Here is a 20,503-nt window from a genome sequence, read left to right as displayed (position 1 = left end):
ATTTTTGAGGTTGTACCCCAGTACTGCTTTTCCCACCCTTTTGTTGACTATGAGTGCTACTCCATTTCTTCTAAGGGATTCTTGCCCACAGTAGGAGATATGATGGTCACCTGAATTAAATCCACCCATGCCTGTCCATTTTAGTTCACTGATTCCCAAGATGTCGATGTTCAATCTTGCCATCTCATGTTTGACCACCTCCAGCTTACCTTGATTCATTGATCTTACATTCCAGGTTCCTCAACAATGTTGTTCTTTAAAGCAACGGACTTTCTTTTCACCACTAGACACATCCACAGCTGAGTGTCCTTTCAGCTTTGGCCCAGCCGCTTCACTCTTTCTGGCGCTACTTGGAAATACCCTCTGCTCTTTCCCAGTAGTATATTGGACACCTTCCAACCTGAGGGGCTCATCTTCCGGCGTCATCTCTTTTAGCCTTGTGATACGTTCCATGGGGTTTTCTTGGCAAGAATACTGGAGTGGGTTGCCATTTCCTTCTCCAGTGGACCACATTTTGTCAGAATTCTCCACCATGACCTGTCCATCTTGGGTGGCCCTGCATGGCATAGCTTATGGCTTCACTGAGTTACGCAAGCCCCTTCGCCACAACAAGGCAGTGATCCATGAAGGGGATCAAACAGCATAGCATAAATGAAATGTGAGTCTCCCTATGCAGGAACACAACAATCTAAAGAGAAAGTTAGCACTGTTTCTTCTTTCTCCCTGAAGAGCCACAAACAACCATAGGTTTTGAGAAGAGAGGAATGAAATTAGCACTGGCCTTTCAGCATTCAGTAGCTGTGTGCTATTGTTTCCACAATACAGTGCTCTGAACATTCCAGTAATAAATCCACATGGCATTCACATTTCAGAAAAGCATCTTTTACATAAAGGCAGTCTACCAGGCAGCTGAATAAACAGATAATGCAAAAACATGCAGATCTCAGAGCCCCCATGCTTTTAGAAGAGCTGTAGTAGTCCTTTGTTAAAGTGGTCTTTCAAGGCCACTTCCCAAAGTTTTTTTTTTACTTTTCACACATGTTTAGTCACCTGTCTTTGGAGAGAGGGGTGCCTGTAAAGTGTCAAGGTGCATCTTACATTTCAGAAGTCACAAATTTGGAGGCTGTTCTTTACTGTTCAAGACAGAATTCTGTAAACTCTCTCATTCGCTGTCTGGAAACAGCTTTCTTGTGTTCTTCATACGAAAAGAACCCAGGTTGGTTGGGAGCTGCTAAAGTATTGTATTTCAAAGATCCACATTGACTTTGACATGAGCCTTTGGGGGCTTGTGCAAATTTTTGATTGCCATTAACCTGTGTAAACAAAACAGGTTTCACAATATGCTATAAGCATATCTACACTGCGGACTTCAAGTGTTTTAACTTAAGTCATTTCCTGCCCCCAAGTAACCCTGGGAACCAGTGCTGGCTCCAGGTTTTGGAGGACCCTTGGGCAAGACACCCTCATGGCCCCGCTCCCTCAGTGAGCCTACCTTCTCACCATTATTGTCACCAGCTTGCTATTGCTTCTTTTCATCTTCTTTCTCATCATTGCTACCACTCGCTTGCTTGACAGGCATAGAGAGCCAGTGAGGAAGTAGCGAGTGGCATCTACTGCTCCTCCTTCTCACCACCATGACCATTGTCTGGCCCAGAGAGGCAGATGAACAAGCAGGTTGCAATGGTGAAGAGGAGGAACAACTCTAGGGGGTCTTGTCAGTGGCCCCCCACTGGAGTATGGGGCCTCAGCAGGTCCCCCACCATGACGCTGGCTCTGCTGAGAACCGTAGCTGCTGTGAGGTGGGTTTGGGCTCCCTAACAGAGGATTTTTAATACCTTCACTAAACTACAACTCCCAAGATGCGTTCAAGAAAGCCATGACAACGTAATCTTGAATAAAACCAACCTAAGATTGCATTGTAGACATTGTTTGTTTATTTCTAATGTTTGCTACCCTACTCTTCAATCCAGAAGATTGTCAGAGTGACTTACACAAAATTATGAGATTTATTAATGAAATTAATTAAACAGCACAACAAAGAGCATAACTAGCAAGAAACAGAGTTAAAAATTAATAAATATAAAATGCCTGAGAAATAAAAATGCTTTTTTTTCCTATGCAAAATGTGGCACCACATGATGCCATATTTCTCAAATGTGACACCATGCAGACTTCCCAAAGGGCACCACCACTTCCAAAGGGCACCACCACAAAGAGTTCCACAAAGGCCTGGTCTCCAGTCACACCTATTTCACTTCACATAGCAGCAGGCTTCAAAGAAAGGCCTCTGAGAATGATCCTAATACACAGGCAATATACCTGGGGAAACCCAGGTATATCAGCCACTTAGGGATTTAAAGGTTAAAACCAACACTTTGAATTGTGCTTAGAAATGGACCAGGGGCCAATGTTTTAAAATGGCAAGATGTATTCAATTTTCCCAGGCCTAGTCAGTAATCTAGGTGCCCCGTGTACAGTGCTTCGCAGTAATCTAAAAAGCATGCTACCAGAGCATAATAATTGTGGCCAAGCTATTTCTGTCCAGGAGGAGTCATAGCTGATGCACCATGCTTACCTGGTGAAAGGTACTCCATGCCACAGAAGCCACTTGGGACTCCAAAAACAAGGCAGGCTGTAACAGCATTCCCAGACTTTGAATCTGATCCTTTAAGGAAAGAGCAATTCATCTAGAATGGGCTGGTCACCATCTCCCAGGGCACAGAAAACACTCACCTTTCAAAGGGCTGTGATCTGCCCCCTAAAATAAAATTCTGGCTGAGATATTGCTCTTCTCCCCACATTTTTAACATGACGTGTTTTTTCTCTTCTCTCGCCTCACCCCCTCCATCTGTCTTCTAAAGGTTTACGTGGTGCAATAGCATTTGCACTGGCTATACGGGACACAGAATCTCAGCCTAAGCAAATGATGTTTACAACTACCTTACTAATCGTGTTCTTCACAGTCTGGGTGTTTGGAGGAGGCACCACACCGATGCTTACATGGCTCCAAATCAGGTTAGTCTGCGTTATCCATTCATAAGCCAATGTTGAAAAGTAATTGCATTGTTCACACTTGTTGCATCTTTCTCTTATCGTGATCCTTCGTTGTGACTCATAACTGATACAAAGGGGACAGGCATAAAAAGTAAAAGGAGCTTAAAATCAAGAAGCATCTTCCTGAGATGAGGTGCTACAGTAGCTTTCTGGAATGGGTGCCTGGAAGTAGGTTTGCTTTCTGGAATGGATGCCTGGAAGAGCTATGCTGCTAGCTTAACGTCTTTACCTTAGCAATATTCTTGTGGACATTGTTGCTCAGGTGTTGTTCCAGGATAGCTGGCTGCTCCTGCTGAACTAAGTACAGCTGTTGATCTAGAACTGATCTAGAATCTAGAGTCTAGATTTTGCCGTGGTCAATTGGATCTAATCATTTGGATCTGGACAGACCATTTGCCATGAGTCATGTTTTGAGCTGTCGCCAAAATCTAAGTCAATGGGCTGGACTAGCCATATCTTGAGGGCCGCGGTGGCTTAGCGGTTAAGACGCTGAACTGCAGACCGGGAGGTCGGCAGGACAGCAGTTCGAGACCCGAGTGCCACATGATGGAGTGAGCTCCCGTCTTCAGTCCCAGCTCCTGCCAACCTAGCAGTTCGAAAGCAAGAAATTGCAAGTAGATAAATAGGTACTGCCTCGGCGGGAAAGGTAACAGCGTTCCGTGCACCTCGGTGTTCAGTCATGCCGGCCACATGACCACGGAAGCATCTTCGGACAGTGCTGGCTCTTCGGTTTAGAAATGGAGATGAGCACCACACCCTAGAGTCGGACACGACTGGTTAGGGACACCTTTACCTTTTAGCCATATCTACTTTCCCCGGAAGGAGGACAAAGAAACAAAAAACATTATCTCAATTTTGTGCGTATGGTGTTGGATGCAGTTGGTTGTCGCAGATACTTTTCACATTACTCATTTAATCTTCTTTTTGCTTCTTACACGAGCTGGAAATATTATCTGACAAAGCACCATTATTTTTAATTGTTCAGTTTATTAACTGTAAATTTGAACTGTGGATTTTTGAAGAGGTTTTCCATGCTGGTGACATTGTATTAATTATTTGTTGTAAATTGTGAACCATTTACTTAGACATGTCATTCAGAATGACATTCCTGAGTATAAATTATTTGCCTTTGTTGTTTAGTCAAAAGACCTTTGTTCAGTTAAGGATTATCTAGATTGAGAATGAGATACATCAATGTATCAGTTTCCTTTAAGCAACGCCAGTGCCACATCAGCAGTGCCATCTTGCACCATCACAGTGGTTTAATGCACTAGTTAAGAGTATGTGCTATGAGCTGGAAGTCACTGGTTCAAATTTAAGCTCATCCCATAAATGCACAAGTTGGCCTTAAAAAAGCCACTGTCTCTTGGTCTGCCTTGGAGGGCTGTTGTAAGAAGTACTGACATAATGTGTAGGGTGCACTTTGAGCATTTTGGAACATTGCTTCATTAGCATTACTTAAAATATTATGGTTACAATCAAAGAGTGCTTCCAGATGGCCATCTCCTAGCACTAGCAATCAAAGGTCATGGATGGATTATTTTTGTGGAAATGAAAAAGGCAGAAAACATGGTGGGAAAACATGGGAGGTTTACAAGGAGAATATGATGATGTCTAAACATCATCAGGACAACTCCAGGTACTCTTGAATGGAATGGATTATCTAGATCCATTTCAGTCAGGCTTCAGGCCTGGTTTTGGAATGGTAATTGCCTTGGTCGCCCTGTGGGATGACCTCTGCCGGGAGAGGGACAGGGGGAGTGCAACCCTGTTGATTCTCCTGGACCTCTCAGCGGCTTTCGATACCATCGACCATGGTATCCTTCTGGATAGGCTGTCTGGGTTGGGAGTTGGAAGCACTGCATTACAGTGGTTCAGCTCCTACTTGGATGGCCAATTCCAGAAGGTGGTGCTGAGGGATTATTGCTCTGTGCCTTGGCAACTATGTCATGGGGTTCCACAGGGCTCTATTTTATCCCCTATGCTGTTCAACATCTACATGAAACTGCTGGGGGAGGTTATCTGGAGGTGTGGGCTGAGATGCCATCAATATGTGGATGACACCCGGCTCTACTTCCCATTTTCATCAAACTCAGGTGAGGCAGTGGCTGTCCAGAATCAGTGCCTGGACATGGTAATGGACTGAATGAGGGCCATTAAACTGAGACTCAATCCAGACAAGACGGACGTATTGTCAGTAAGTGGTTCATCTGCCCGGCTAGGTGACATTCAACCCATTCTGGAGGAGGTTGCACTCCCCCTAAAGGATCAGATTTGTAGTTTGGGGGGGTTCTTGGACCCAGAATTGTCACTTGAGACACAGGTGGGCTCAGTGGCACAGAGCACCTTTTATCATCTTAGGCTGATATACCAAGTAGGCCCTTATCTGGACAGAGAATGCCTAGCTACAGTTATCTATGCTCTGAATACCTCTCGTCTGGATTAATGTAATGCATTATATGTGGGTCTGCCTTTGAAAACAGTCCGGAAACTTCAGCTGGTCCAAAACAGGGCAGTGAGATTGTTAACTGGCCAATGAGATCACATTACACCAGTACTTTTCCAGCTGCACTTGCTGCCAGTCCATGTCTGGGCCCGATTCAAAGTGCTGGTATTAATATCCAATGCCCTAAATGGCTTGGAGCCAGGTTATCTGAAGGATCACTTCCCCCTGTATGTACCTGCCCAGACCCTAAGATCATCTTCAGGGGTCCTTGCCCAGGAACCCCTGCCAAAGGAAGTGAGGCGGTGGCTACCAGGAAGGGTGCCTTCTCTGCTGTCGCACCCCAGCTGTGGAATGAGCTCCCTAGAGAGGTTCGCCTGGCACCTACGTTGTACTCCTTTCAGTGCCAAGTGAAGACCTTTTTATTTTCCCAGCATTTTAGCATCCTAGTCTTTTAGCTCTGCTGTTTTAAATATGTTTTAAATCTGTATTTTAAACCTATGCATTGCTGCTAGGTTTTATTCTGGTTGTACTTTTATATTGTGCTTTTAAGCTTTCATATTTCATATTGTTTTATGCTGTATCTTGTGGTTTTTATTTTTCTGAACCACCCAGACAGCTTCAGCTATTGGGCGGTATAGAAATGAAATGAAACAAACAAACAAACCTCCTGTAAAATTCCATGAATGGGTCAGGGCAATTTGCACAATTTGCACAATAAAACCTGGTCTGGAAGCACCCAGTACTTCTCAACATTTCTTGAAGGCAGTGACTGACAAGGGACCATTCAGACAAATGGAAATGCTGTCCACTGGAACTCTCTCTCCATCCTCCTGCTTGTTTCTCTGCCTCCAGGTATCTTTTTCCCTTTGAACTGATCCCAGCTAGAGAATAACATAGGGCACAATCCTCTGCATGTTTAGACAGAAAAAAAAATGCCTACAACTCCTAGCATTCTCCAGCCAGCATCACTGGCTGAGGAATGCTGTGAGCTGTAGGGCTTTTTTGTGCCTGAACATGCATAGGATTACACCCTTAGTCTTTAGACATCCCCTTGCTGAATGACACCTTGAACCTTAAGCCAATCTCTCTGGCAACACAGATCTCTTATCCTGGGGATGTTTGAGCTTTGCTCTGCCTTAGCTGTCTAAAGTCTAATGGTGATACCTCCCTAGCTGACCCAGAATGGATCCAAGTCAGAAGCTGCTGCCATTAGAAATAATACTTCCATTCAAAATACATCAGGTAGTAAAGGAAACTGGAAGGTTGTGTCAGGTTTCACGTAAGTTTACCCTGATTTGTACAGCAGCCATAACAGAGAATGATGACAGTTGCCTTAGACATTTTATTAATCAGGACAAATATTTGGCAGTGTTATTCTTGCCACCTCTCCCTTCATGATGCCCTTGCAACATAGACAATTAAACATATTTTTAAAGTCCCTTTGCTCTCACTTAGGCCTTCCAGGATTCCAACAAAAAGTCCCCCCTCTCACCAGGAAATCTGCCAGATATACAGGATTCTTCATTTCAGTTCTCTGATTCTGGGCAATGTAACAGTACTGAAGGGACTAATATAGACCAATCTTCTTTTTCTTTGCTGAGACTCATATAAAGAAGCATGTGTGGTTGCATAATGAGGCCAAGGCTTTATTGGCATCTGGTGGGCTGACAAAATCCAATGTTCAACAGCAGTGAATATAACCACATGACGGGAATTATTTTTTTCTTATTTAAAAAAAATGTATGATAGGATAGGTACATATCTACAATCAAACTCAAATGGCCCATTAAAAAGAAAATGAAGGCAAAGTTCCCTTAAGACATGAAATTGGCTAGACCAGAAGCTGAGTGTAATTGATGTTGTCAGTGTCAAACCTCCTCAGAATTCTATGGGAAATGGAAAAGCGATTGTGATTAAGACTTGGTAAAAGAAAGTGAAAAAGCCTTCCCCTCCCCATTCTTTCTCCTTCATTATATTTGTATTATTATCAAGTAGCTGATGCTGCATTAAATCTGCTGGCATTGCAATGGTACCAAGTGTGAAGATGCTATCATTGCTCCAGAACAACAATCATCTAGGATGGCAGAGAATTCCGCCACGGATTCCAGTGAGTTCTAAAGAATCCCCCCCCCCCGGAATCTGTGGCGGAATGGCCTCCTGCCCCCCCCTGGAATCCCCCGGGACGGCACTTACCTGGGGCGGATGCGGCGACGGATGCAGCGGCGGTGGCAGCTCCGGCAGCGGCGGCTCTGGCAGCTGGTCTCCTGGCCGGCCACAGCCGGGCTGCTGCAGCCACCATTGGCGTCCTCCTTGCAGCTGTGATAGGCTACATAAGTATTTATGAAGCCTATCATGGCTAACCGCCCCCCCCAAAACCAGTGTACGCAAATGGCGGCGGCTACAGCGGCCGCCATTTGCGTTCTCTATTTTTCGCTGTTCTAGCCTACATAAATATTTATGTAGGCTATTACAGCGAAAAAAAGGGGAACGCAAATAGCGCCCACTATGCTATTTACGTTCCCCTTTTTTTTCGCTGTAATAGCCTACGTAAATATTTACATAGGCTAGAACAGCAAAAAATAGGGAACGCAAATGGCGGCCGCCGTAGCCGCCACCATTTGTATATGCTGCTTTTTGGGGGGAGGGAGGTTAGCCGTGATAGGCTACGTAAATACTTACATAGCCTATCATGGCAGCTTTGCTGAACGCAAATGGCGGCTGCTACAGCGGCCGCCATTTGCATCTGCAGCAGCCCATCTGCAGCTGGAAATCTGGCTGCAGATGGCCCTGGCCAGCTGCTCCGCAGAGCCACCGCGGAGCGGAGCCGGCCGGGCAGGATTCCGGGGGAGAGGACCGGATCGCCTCCCCCCCCATCAAGGATTCTGGGGGGAGGGACAGAGCGCCCCCCCACACCACGAATCACATCCACGAACAGGTAGGTGAGTTTTGTACATCCTTACAATCATCTGTAAACATCTGGAATGTTCAGGCTGTTAGATCATTTGGCTTTCCTCAACCTGGTCCCCTCCAGATATTTTTGGACTGCAACTCCCCGCATTCCTGACCATTGTTCATGCTGGCTGGGGCTGATGGGGGTTGAAGTCCAAAACATCTGGAGGGCACAAGGTTGAGGAAAGCTGATATAGTTACAGGTATGAATGAGCTTCAGGATTTGACAATGGTATGTTTGTATGTACATAAACTTCAATATTAAGATGGAAAAATATAATTTTGTTTATTCCTGGTTCTGATGTTTAATCAGAAATTTAATACTGGATTTGATTGAACATTAATGAGAGTTTTGCATAATCTTGATGCCACATCTTTAAAACTTGCTTCAGCAGATGGGACATATTTAAGGAGGGATAGATCACATTTTGACCTCCTGAGCTCATGTAACTTAGTGGGTTTGAACTATCATGGCTGAGTTTGGCCAAGTGAGCAACTTGAAGTGCCATTAAATATACCTCTCTAAAAATCACATGTGACTTCTTGACATCAAAACCAAGAACTCTCAATGAGTTGGTTGCTAAGCACAATGTAGACCATTTGTATCACATAACTTGTCTTGTAACACACACTTCCACACCAGTGGGACTCTGCTTTTAACCTCTACTGAGTAGAGGAGCAGGCACAGGCTAGTCTAGACCAATCACAAAGCTAGACACAAAAAGGGAAAAGAGGCTATGGAAGGACAAGACTCTCCAGTGGTGGTGACCTGCAAGGTGTGTGCAATGTGTTTTCTTACCTGAGAACAACATGGCCTACACCTGCAACAAGTGCAAGTTGATCATGATGCTGGAAGAAAAAGTAAGTGGACTGTCGACCCTCTGGGGAATAAGAGAACACGAAGAATTCTTGGACAGAATGGGGGAACTACAGCAGCAAAGGGAAGACCAGAAGCTTGAAGAGCAACAGCAAGATGAGGCAGAAGTGGGAAATGCAGAGGTGAAGAAAAATGGAGTAGAGGATACTCCTTGGAAAAGGGTGACAGGAGAAGAACTAGACTCCACTCTGCACTAGTGGAAGCAGTGGAGCTGTGGAACCGATTCCAGGTACTTGCGGATGAGACTGGAGGACAGCCTGCAGAGGAAGAATCACAGGGGAACCTACAGGAGAGTGAGCAAGAGGCTGAAGGTCAGTCAAACAGAAACCCAGGCCTACAACAAGAAGAAGAGAAGAGTGGTAGTACTGGGAGACTCCTTGCTGCGTGGGATTGAGACCCAAGGATGTCGCAAAGACCCATGGACTCGCCAGGTAAGTTGTCTCCCGGGAGGACAGATTAGAGACATGACTGAAAGGTTGCCTGCACTCATAAAGCCCACTGACAGGTATCCCTTTCTTCTCATCCATGTGGGAACAAATGATACCGCCAAGCGGAGCTACAAAGAAATCACGTCAGACTTTGAAGCTTTGGGAAGGAAACTCAAGAACTTTGGGGCCCAGATAGTTTTCTCATCCATACTTCCAGTAGTTAGAAGAGGGATAGAAAGGGAACAAAAAATATTCCAGGTGAATGACTGGCTACAAAGGTGGTGCTGACAAGAGAGATTTGGATTCTGGGACCACAGGCTATACTTCCTGGAAGATGGGCTGTTGGCAAGGGATGGGTTGCACCTCACAAAGGATGGGGAGAATGTGTTTGGCCACAGCGTGAAGAACTTCATCAGGAGGGCTTTAAACTGAATCCTACAGGGAAGGGAGATGTAAAGTTGGGGGTAACAATGGACATAGGCGCATGCACTGCAATGGAGAGAACAACTCTAATAGTGCCCAATAATAGTCTTCAAACACATGTAGGAAGAAAGCCAGACTATGAAGCACATGGTCTTCGATGTCTATATACTAATGCCCAGAGTATGGGAAACAAACAGAACAAACTTGAACTCTTAAGACAAGAGGGAAATTATGACTTGATAGGTATAACTGAGACTTGGTGGGATGACTCTCATGACTGGAATACAGCAATTGAAGGATATAACTTGTTCAAAAGGAACAGGAGGAACAGAAAGGGAGGTGGGGTTACACTAGGGGTGTACGAAACCCCGCTTACCTGGCTCCTCCGGGTTCCGCAGGTGGGAGGAGACGCTCCATGCCTCCCCCTGGAATCCTGGCCGGCCAGCTCCGCTCCGCAGCCAAGCCGCAGAGCCGCCAGCCGGCTCCGGCTGCCCACAGCCGGACATCCGGCCTCTGGGCAGCCCTGCAGTGATGCAACGCAAATGGCGGCTGTCGTAGCCACCGTCATATGCATCCCTGTAGTGAGCTGTGATAGGCTATGTAAATATTTATGTAGCCTATCACAGCAGGGGGAAAACCCCAGTGTATGCGAATGGCGGTAGCCACCACCATTTGCGTAGGCTGGGTTTTTTTTCCCCTTGCCTTGATAGGCTATGTAAATATTTACATAGCCTATCATGGCAGGGGGAATAAAACCCCTGCGTATGCAAATGGCGGCAGCTACCACCATTTGCGTACGCTAGGGTTCCCCCCCCCCCCGCTGTGATAGGCTACGTAAATACTTACGTAGCCTATCACGGCCTCCGCATACGTAAATATTGCAGACGGGAGCAGGTAAGTGCTCCATTTCATGCACCTTTCATGGGGTGGGGACGGCAGGCACTTCGTCCCACGTGCCTTTCATGGGGTGGGGGGATGGGGGCTTTGTTCCGTGACGGTTTTCGGGCGGCCGAATGAACTGGCATTTGGCCTAACCGAGATCTGTCGTGGAATTCTCTGACATCCCTAGATTACACTGTATGTGAAAAATACATATCTCTGCACAGAAATACAGGAGGATGAGCTTGGTAGCCCCATCGAGAGCATCTGGATCAAAATAAATGGAGCAAAGAATAAAAGGAACCTGATGGTCAGAGTCTACTACCGGCCACCCAATCAAGGAGAAGATGAGGATGAAACTTTTGAAAAGCTAATAGCCAATGTTTTAAGGACACATTTATTTATTTATTTATTATTCAATTTATAAATCGCCCATCTGGCTGGTCACCCAGCCACTCTGGGCGATGTACAACATACAATAAAAACAGTTTAAAACAATAAAACTCTACAATAAAAACATTTTCCAAAATACCCTAACCCACCCCAAATGCCTGCCTGAACAACAACGTTTTTAATGCATGACGGAAGCTCATTAAAGAGGGGACATGACGGAGTTCCCTAGGGAGGGAGTTCCACAGAGTGGGGGCCACCACAGAAAAGGCCCTCTCCCTCGTCCCCACCAGTCTAGCTGTCCTGGCTGATGGGACAGAGAGAAGGACATCCGAGGCTGATCTTGTTAAGCGGCCTGTCTGGTGCTGCTGGAGGCGCTCCTTAAGATAGGCTGGGCCGGAACCATATAGGGTTTTAAAGGTCAAAACCAACACCTTGAATTTGGCCCGGAAAACAACTGGTAACCAGTGCAACTCCTTCAGCACTGGAGTGATGTGACCTCACCGGCGGCTGCCTTTAATCAGGCGAGCTGCCGCGTTCTGTACCAGCTGCAGTTTCCGAACCGTCTTCAAGGGTAACCCCACGTAGAGCGCATTACAGTAGCCTAAATGAGAGGAGACCAGGGCATGTACTACTGATGGGAGCAGATGGTCGGGAAGGAAGGGGCGCAGCCGCCGTATCAGATGGAGTTGATACAGCGCTGTCCGGCTCACAGCTGACACCTGAGCCTCCATGGACAGCTGGAAGTCCAAAATGACCCCCAGGCTGCAGACCTGGTCTTTCAAGGGTAGCCATACCCCATTCAACACCAGGTCAACATCCCCCAGCCTCCTCTTGTCTCCCACCAAAAGTACCTCGGTCTTGTCAGGGTTCAGCTTCAGCCTATTCCTCCCCATCCAGCCGCTCACCGTCTCCAGACATTTGGACAGGGATTCTACGGCCAACCTTGGTGAAGATTTGAATGAGAGGTAGAGCTGCGTGTCATCCGCATATTGATGACACTGCACCCCAAACCTCCTGATGATAGCCCCCAGCGGCTTCACATAGATGTTAAATAGCATCGGGGAGAGGATGGAACCCTGTGGCACCCCACAAGTAAGTGGCCACGGGTCCGAAACTTCCTCTCCCAGTGCTACCCTCTGGTACCTGCCGGAGAGGAAGGACCGGAACCACCGCAATACGGTGTCCCCAATGCCCAACCCCTCCAGGCAGTCCAGGAGGATACCGTGGTCAATGGTATCGAAAGCCGCTGAGAGGTCGAGGAGAACAAGGAAGGAGCATTCACCCCTATCCAGAGCCGTCCTCATATCATCTACCAAGGCGACCAAGGCCGTTTCTGTCCCATGCCCAGGCCTGAAGCCCGACTGAAATGGGTCTAGATAATCAGTTTCTTCCAAGTGTGCCTTCAACTGCACCGCCACCACCCGCTCAATCACCTTGCCCAAAAATGGCAGATTTGAGACTGGGCGAAAGTTGTTCAAAACTTGAGGATCCAAGGAGGGCTTCTTTAAGAGCGGTCTTATCACTGCCTCCTTGAGGGCTGATGGCATCACTCCCTCCTCAAGGGAGGCGTTCACCACCGCCTTGATCCCCTCACCCAGTCTCTCTCTGCAGCTCATAATGAGCCAAGATGGGCAAGGATCAAGTAAGCAGGTGGTCGGCCGTACAGATGAAAGCACCTTGTCCACTTCATCAGGAGGAAGAAGCTGGAACCGATCCCACAAAACCGGTTTGCCACAGGCCGCCTCTTGCTCACTAACTGTATCCACAGTGTGCAGAGTAACACACCTAATCTGATCAATTTTATCTGCAAAGTGCCTTGCCAAGGCCTCACAGGAGGCCTTAGAATGCTCCAGTGGTTCCGGAGCCACAGGACCGACCAGGCTCCGGACCACTTGGAACAGCCTCCTGGGACAGCACTCTGCAGACGCGATGGAGGCAGCATAATATTCCTTTTTTGCTGCCTTCACCGCCACGTGATAGTCTGAAGATACAGCTCTAGCCTGTGTCTTTGGAGCGAGACTTCCGCCACCGGCGCTCTAGCCGTCTCACCTCCTGTTTCAGAGCTCGTAACCACGGATTGAACCATGGTGCAGTCCGAGCCCTGTTCAGGGGGAGAGGGCGTTTCGGAGCCACCTGATCTAATGCCCCAGTGATTGCGGCATTCCAGCCACCCACCAGGGTCTCGACTGAGTGGCCGTTGGCATGCCCCAGAGAATCCCCAAGCGCGTTCAGGAATCCATTTGGATCCATAAGACGCCTGGGGCGGACCATTTTAATGGGTCCTCCACCCCTGCGGAGGGGTTGTGGAACCGAGAAGTCCAACGTCACCAGATAGTGGTCTGACCATGACAAGGGGGTGGTGGATATACCCCCGACTTCCAGATCACTCCCCACTTCTCCAGAAACAAACACAAGGTCTAGTGCATGACCGGCTACATGGGTGGGCCCAGTTAGAATATGGTGCAGCTCCCAGGAGGCCATGGTCTCCATGAAGTCCCGAGGTGCTCCTGTGAGGATGGCCTCCGAATGTACGTTGAAGTCCCCCAACACCAGTAAGTTAGGGGACTGTACACGCACATCAGAGACCACCTCAAGCACCTCGGCCAGGGAGTCAGTCGTGCAGCGGGGTGGATGGTACACGAGCAGAATCCCCAGACTGCCCTTCGGGCCCAACCTCCAGTACATGCACTCAGCAACCTTGGTCTCCCGGAGAGGGGGTCTGGTGAAGACCAAGGACTCTCGGTAGATAACAGCCACTCCCCCTCCCCGATCCCCAGCCCTCGGCTGCTGTGCATATGAAAATCCAGCTGGACACATGGCTGCAAGGGTTGGAGCAGCAGCCTCGGCCAGCCAGGTCTCCGTAATACATGCCAGGTCTGCACCCTCTTTCATGATGTAGTAGTAATGGGGGACTTCAATTTCCCCAATATTTGTTGGGAGACAAATTCTGCAAAACATGGCCCCTCCAGGAAATTCCTGACTTGTGTGGTAGATAACTTCCTCCTACAGAAAGTAGAGGAAGGAACTAGAGGATTGGCTATCCTTGACTTGATCCTAACCAACAGAGATGACTTAGTGGATAAAGTAGCAGTTAGAGGAACTCTGGGGGAAAGCAACCATGTTATACTTGAGTTCTTGGTTCTAAGGGAAGCAAAAGCTGAGTGTAGTCAAATGTGTACCCTGGATTTTAGTCGGAATGGCAGAGAATTCCGCCACGGATCTCGGTAAGGCCGAATGCCAGTGCATTCGGCCCCCTGAACTCCTTGGCGGAATGGCCTGCCACCCCACGCCCCCCCACGGATCCCCCCCGGGACGAGACTTACCTGGGGCGTATCTTCTGGACGGCGGCAGCTCCGGCAGCGGCTTTGGTGATGGCGGCAGCTGGTCTTCCGACCGGCTGCCGCCGCTGCCATTTCCAGTCTTGTTTAAAAAAAAAAAAAAAGGCGTGATAGGCTACATAAAGATTTACATAGCCTATCATGGCTGGGTTTAAAAAAAAAACACGACGTGATAGGCTACGTAAATCTTTACGTAGCCTATCATGGCTGGGTGGGCTTAAAAAAAAAACACGCTTATGCAAATGGCGGCGGCTATGGCTGCCGCCATTTGCGTTCCTTATTTTTCACCATCTGAATCTACGTAAATATTTACATAGACTTTGATGGCGAAAATAAAGGGGAACACAAATAGCGTAGCGGGCGCTATTTCCGTCCCTTTTTGATTCGCCGTTTTAGCCTACGTAAAGATTTACGTAGGCTAAAACAGTGAATCAAAAAGGGACGCAAATAGCGCTCGCTACGCTATTTGCATTCCCCTTTATTTTCACCGTCATAGTCTATGTAAATATTTACGTAGATTCAGATGGCGAAAAATAAGGAACGCAAATGGCGGCAGCCGTAACCGCCGCCATTTGCATACATGTTTTTTTTTTTTCCCCAGAGCTCTCCACGGTCGAAAATCCGGCTGCGGATGGCTCTGGGCTGGGCTGGGCCTGGCCAGCTGCTCCATGGAGCTGCCGCAGAGCACAGCCGGCCATCGAGGATTCCAGGAGGGAGGAACGGATCACCTCCCCCCCCGTCGAGGATTCCGGGGGGAGGGATGGAACGCCTCCCCCCCCACCATCAACATAATCTGTGAAAGGTAAGTCACTTCTGTACATCCCTAGGTTTTAGGAAAGCTGATTTTAATAAACTCAGAACAATGATCAGTAAGGTCCCATGGCAAGCGACTCTAACGAGAAAAGGAGTCCAAGATGGGTGGGAGCTTTTAGAAAAGGAAATTCTCAAGACAAAATTACAAACAATTCCAACAAGAAGAAAAGGTGGAAGACAACAGAAGAAGCCAATGTGGCTTCACAAAAAGCTTAGAGATGACTGGAAAACCAAAAAGGACACATATAGGAAGTGGAAAGAAGGCCAAGCAACTAAGGAAGAGTATAGGCAGGTAGCACAGAATTGCAGGGATGGTGTCAGGAAGGCTAAAGCTGAGAATGAGCTGAGGTTAGTGAGGGATGCTAAAAGCAACAAAAAGGCTTTCTTCAGATACGTGCATAGTAAAAGGCAGAGGAAAGAAATGGTTGTTCAGCTATTAAATAAGGATGGCAAAATGATAACAGATGACAAAGAAAAGGCAGAAGTGCTCAATTCCTACTTTGGCTCAGTCTTCTCCCAAAAGAGGGTGTATGAGCCCCCTGGCAAAGGCAAAGTACAGGCTGAAGGGGCAGGATTGCAGCTTGAGATCGACAGGCATATGGTCAAGGAACACCTAATTACTTTGAATGAGTTCAAATCTCCAGGGCCAGATGAACTGCATCCTAGAGTCATAAAGGAACTGGCAGAAGAACTCTCAGAACCGCTGTCTATTCTGTTTGAGAAATCATGGAGGATGGGTAAAGTGCCAAATGACTGGAGAAGGGCTAATGTTGTCCCTATCTTCAAAAAGGGTAAAAAGGTGGAACCTGGGAACTACAGACCAGTCAGTCTGACATCAATCCCTGGGAAAATTCTGGAGCAGATGATAAAGCAATCCATCTGGAAGCACCTTGAAAACAATGCAGTGATTACTCGAAGCCAACATGGATTTCTAAAGAACAAATCCTGCCAGATGAATGTGATCTCATTTTTTTAATCAAGTAGCCTCCCTTGTGGACCGTGGGAATGCTGTAGGCATAATATACCTTGACTTCAGCAAAGCTTTCAACAAAGTGCCCCATGATATCCTGATGAGCAAACTAGCTCGAAGTGGGCTAGATGAAACAACGATCATGTGGATCCACAGTTGGCTACAGAATCGGACTCAAAGAGTGCTTATCAATGGGACCTTCTCAAACTGGGGAGAGGCAATGAGTCGGGTACCACAGGGCTCAGTCCTGGGCCCAGTGCTTGTCAACATTTTTATTAATGACTTGGAGGAGGAGGTGCAGGGAATTATGCTGATCAAATTTGCAGATGACACAAAATTGGGTGAGATAGCTAAGACTTTGGAAGACAGAAACAACATTCAAAGTGATCTTGATAGACTGGAGCACTGGGCAGAAAACAACAGAATGACATTTAATAGGGATAAATGCCAAGTTCTGCACCTAGGAAAAAGAAACCAAATGCACAGTTACAAGATGGGGGATACGTGGCTCAACCACACTACAGGTGAGAAGGATCTTGGAATTGTTGCCGATCACAAGCTGAATATGAGCCAACAATGTGATGTGGCTGCAAAAAAGGCAAATGCTATTTGGGGCTGCATTAAGAGAAGCATAGCTTCCAAATCCCAGGAAGTACTGGTTCCCCTCTACTCAGCACTGGTGAGGCCTCAACTGGAGTACTGTGTCCAGTTCTGGGCACCACACTTTAAGAAGGATGCAGACAAACTGGAGAGGGTTCAGAGGAGGGCAACAAAGATGATCAGGGGACTGGAAACAAAGCCCTTTGAAGAGAGACTGAAAGAACTGGGCATGTTTAACCTTGAGAAGAGAAGACTGATGAGAGAGATGATAGTGCTCTTCAAGTACTTGAAAGGTTGTCACAGAGAGGAAGGCCAGGATCTCTTCTCGATCATCCCAGAGTGCAGGACACGGAATAATGGGCTCAAGTGACAGGAAACCAGATTCCGGCTGAACATCAGGAAAAATGTCCTGACTGTTAGAGGAATACGACAATGGAACCAATTACCTAGGGCGGTGGTGGGCTCTCCCACACTGGAGGCATTCATGTCGAGGCTGGACAGCCATCTGTCAGGGATGCTCTGACTTGGATTCCTGCATTGAGCAGGGGGTTGGACTCGATGGCCTTGTAGGCCCCTTCCAACCCTACTATTCTATGATTCTATGATTCTATGACTTGTGTTTCAAGGAACTGTATATAACTCTGTTTAATAATCCTGTTGCATTTTGACCCTGAATGAATAATCAAGGTTCATCAGACAACACAAAACCCACTAAGTGTGCTAATCCCATACACATCATGGACTATCATTCATGTCTGAGTCTGGTAAAAAAGATTATGGGGCTCTTTGCTACACATTGGAGGCCCTCAATCTACTTCCTGTGCAATCCCAGCTCTTACTTCTATACTTCGATGGACCTACACCCAACCAACGTTTTCACCCATAGCAGGTTCTTAGTGACACCAGCATAACTGTGTGCTTGTTCATTCACACACCTGGCCATTCACTGACTCTTCAGATGCCCTATATACATAACCCACATATTACACTTTGTTGTAATAAAAGCTTACTCTAAAGGCTTACTCCAGCTCAGTCTCCAGGATGTGCTGATTCCTAGCAAAGGGTTCCAAGATACATATATGTGTACGCAAGAGTGTACACATATTGATACCATGACCCCACAACTGTAAGGCTTTAGCCTTAATGCAATATTCTTGCAAGTGACGTTTCATCAGCATGATGTAAGGGACAGAGATGGTTTTGCTGTTGCTGCTACATGTGGGTCATGCAGCAGGGAATTCATAAGATTACAGCATATTTGAATGACTTTTAAACAACTCATTAGGTATATGATCCAGTGGATAGTCGAGTACAAATGAATTCCAAACAATCACCCTTTCAAAAACCCAACCTTGAAGATGAGATAGTAGAGCATGTTTGGGCAACAAATTAAATGTGATCAAGAAGAAGGAGGTAGGATTTGTGTCATTCATTATGAAGTGTCAGAAGCATTATTCTTCATCCTAGGTGTCTGTAAATTTGAATACCGTATATTGTATAAACTGAAATACGTCCCACAAACAAAGGTCAACATTTGGCATTCTACCATGTACAATATGCAACACAATTGGTCTGAAATTGCAATCCTAACCAAAGCACTACTTAGAGTAAAATATTTGGACTGTGTCCAAAAAACTGGACAACTAGGGATGGGTGAAACTGGCAATTTTGGTTTCCCTCAGTTTCTCATTTTTCCAATATTAAGTCTGTTCTGTCCCATTTCCTTAAGAGTTTGCAATTTATTTTAAAAGTCTGTGTGAAAACGTGTATGCATTTTTGTGTGCACTTGTCGTAATTTATTCTCCTATATAAAATACTATTTCAGGCACTTTTCACAAATATAATACATTTCTATACCTTATTTTCATGAATATATGCACTTTTGTGTGTACATTTCCCTTAGATACACATTTCTGTACACATTTTTAAATTAGAAATTGCATTGTAAAATTCAGAGATGTGTGAATTCCTGAAGGATAATTGCTTTTCAATTTGGGCATTGGCTTGAAAATGCAAATTAGGTAGGTTAACATTAAAATAAAAAATGATGTATAATAAGGTGATAGTGAGCAAAAGCCTTAGGTTTGCAGTCACATAGCAGACCTAGTAATGGCCATGTTGGGATGGGTTGTACTTATGTCCTCTCATATCCTGCTGTCTGTGAGACTGAAAACATACAGGTGCCTAAAGTGTGATGCTAATACACAGGAACTAGATTCCCCCACCCCACCCCCAGTTGTGTGTAGAACTGGCACTTAAATATTTAAAGCTGGTGTCTCAAATTTGATATATTTTTCAGCCCTGTTCTGTCCCTTTGTCAGCAAATTATTTCATCTTTTCCCATTTGGTCCTGTTTAAGCATTTGGACCATAAAAAAAGGTTGTGAGCCATTATGCCACTCAACCAGGCAATGTGCCCATCCTACAGACTTATGTGCTGGCTCAGCAGGTCTACCAATCTGTCCATAAATCGGTCATGAAAACAACTTGAAAACTCCTTTGCAGCCTTTTAAGGTAGAAGGGAGATAGTTTTGTCTTGGAAAAGTTGCATTTTGAAAAATTAGTGCTAAGAAAAAGGAACTCGGAAAAGGGTTAAAGTCTAATTGTTCCTTAAGCTGGCTGTCTTTGTCATGTCCAATTCTAAGTCAATTTACAGAATCCTCTGGGTTCTTGTCCTAACCAAAAATGATGTACCTAGCTCATTCTAGAAACCAGTCAAATAAGAATATTTGGATTTAAACTGATTAGCACCTCATGCATGTGTACATATTTGAGCTCATAAAAACTCCAGGCAGTGACTTTTATTCATCCCTTTCATATGGGAAGCCATTCTGTCTAAATTCAGCTACCATGAAAATCATCAAAGTTAGCAAATTGGGATGTGTGTGTGCGTGTGCGTGTGTAGTCTTCAAAACATGGATTTTCTTTGACCTGGAGAAGACTTAAAGGGGAACAGCCATGTGATTTCTTTCTTGCTTGCAAGCACTGGGCTGCAGGCTACTGATTGCTGCTGTGCAGGATCCAGCAAGATTCAGGCCAGAGCTCAAAGGCTGGGGCAGACCAACAGAAGGGCAGTCCAAAGGCATGGTAAATTGCAGGCTTGAATATGAGCTAAGAGGCTTGCCCAAAGGGGTGGGAGCTGGAGCAAAAACCGACAGCAGAAAATGCAAGTGGATAGGAGTAAGGATGGGGGAAAATTCATTCAGTTCACATTTTATTGTGAACTTATCTAATTATGCACTTTTGAACCACTATATGAACTGAAACTCCGGGTGCAATCCTATGCATGTTTAGACAGAAAAAAGCCCTACAACTCCCAGCATTCTCCAGCCAG

The 20,503-nt window shown here is 46.2% G+C and overlaps 1 protein-coding gene across 1 annotated transcript in view; it reads left to right on the top strand.

Moving 5' to 3' along the window:
* The window catches only part of SLC9A9 (solute carrier family 9 member A9), a 458,836-nt gene that overhangs the window by 274,922 nt on the left and 163,411 nt on the right, over positions 1 to 20,503 (top strand). Inside the window, exon 12 of the mRNA XM_084847219.1 lies at positions 2,862 to 3,015. Within this exon, the coding sequence (XP_084703345.1) occupies positions 2,862 to 3,015 (154 nt within the window). The remainder of the gene's footprint in view (positions 1 to 2,861; positions 3,016 to 20,503) is intronic.

The sequence above is a fragment of the Heloderma suspectum genome, chromosome 3 (genome assembly GCF_057233095.1).
Source record: "Heloderma suspectum isolate Gila_16-S chromosome 3, 16-S_ref, whole genome shotgun sequence".
In the NCBI taxonomy this organism is placed as follows: Eukaryota; Metazoa; Chordata; class Lepidosauria; order Squamata; family Helodermatidae; genus Heloderma; species Heloderma suspectum.
The sequence above is the reverse complement of the archived record's forward strand: the minus strand, read 5'-3'. Positions and strand labels throughout refer to the sequence as shown.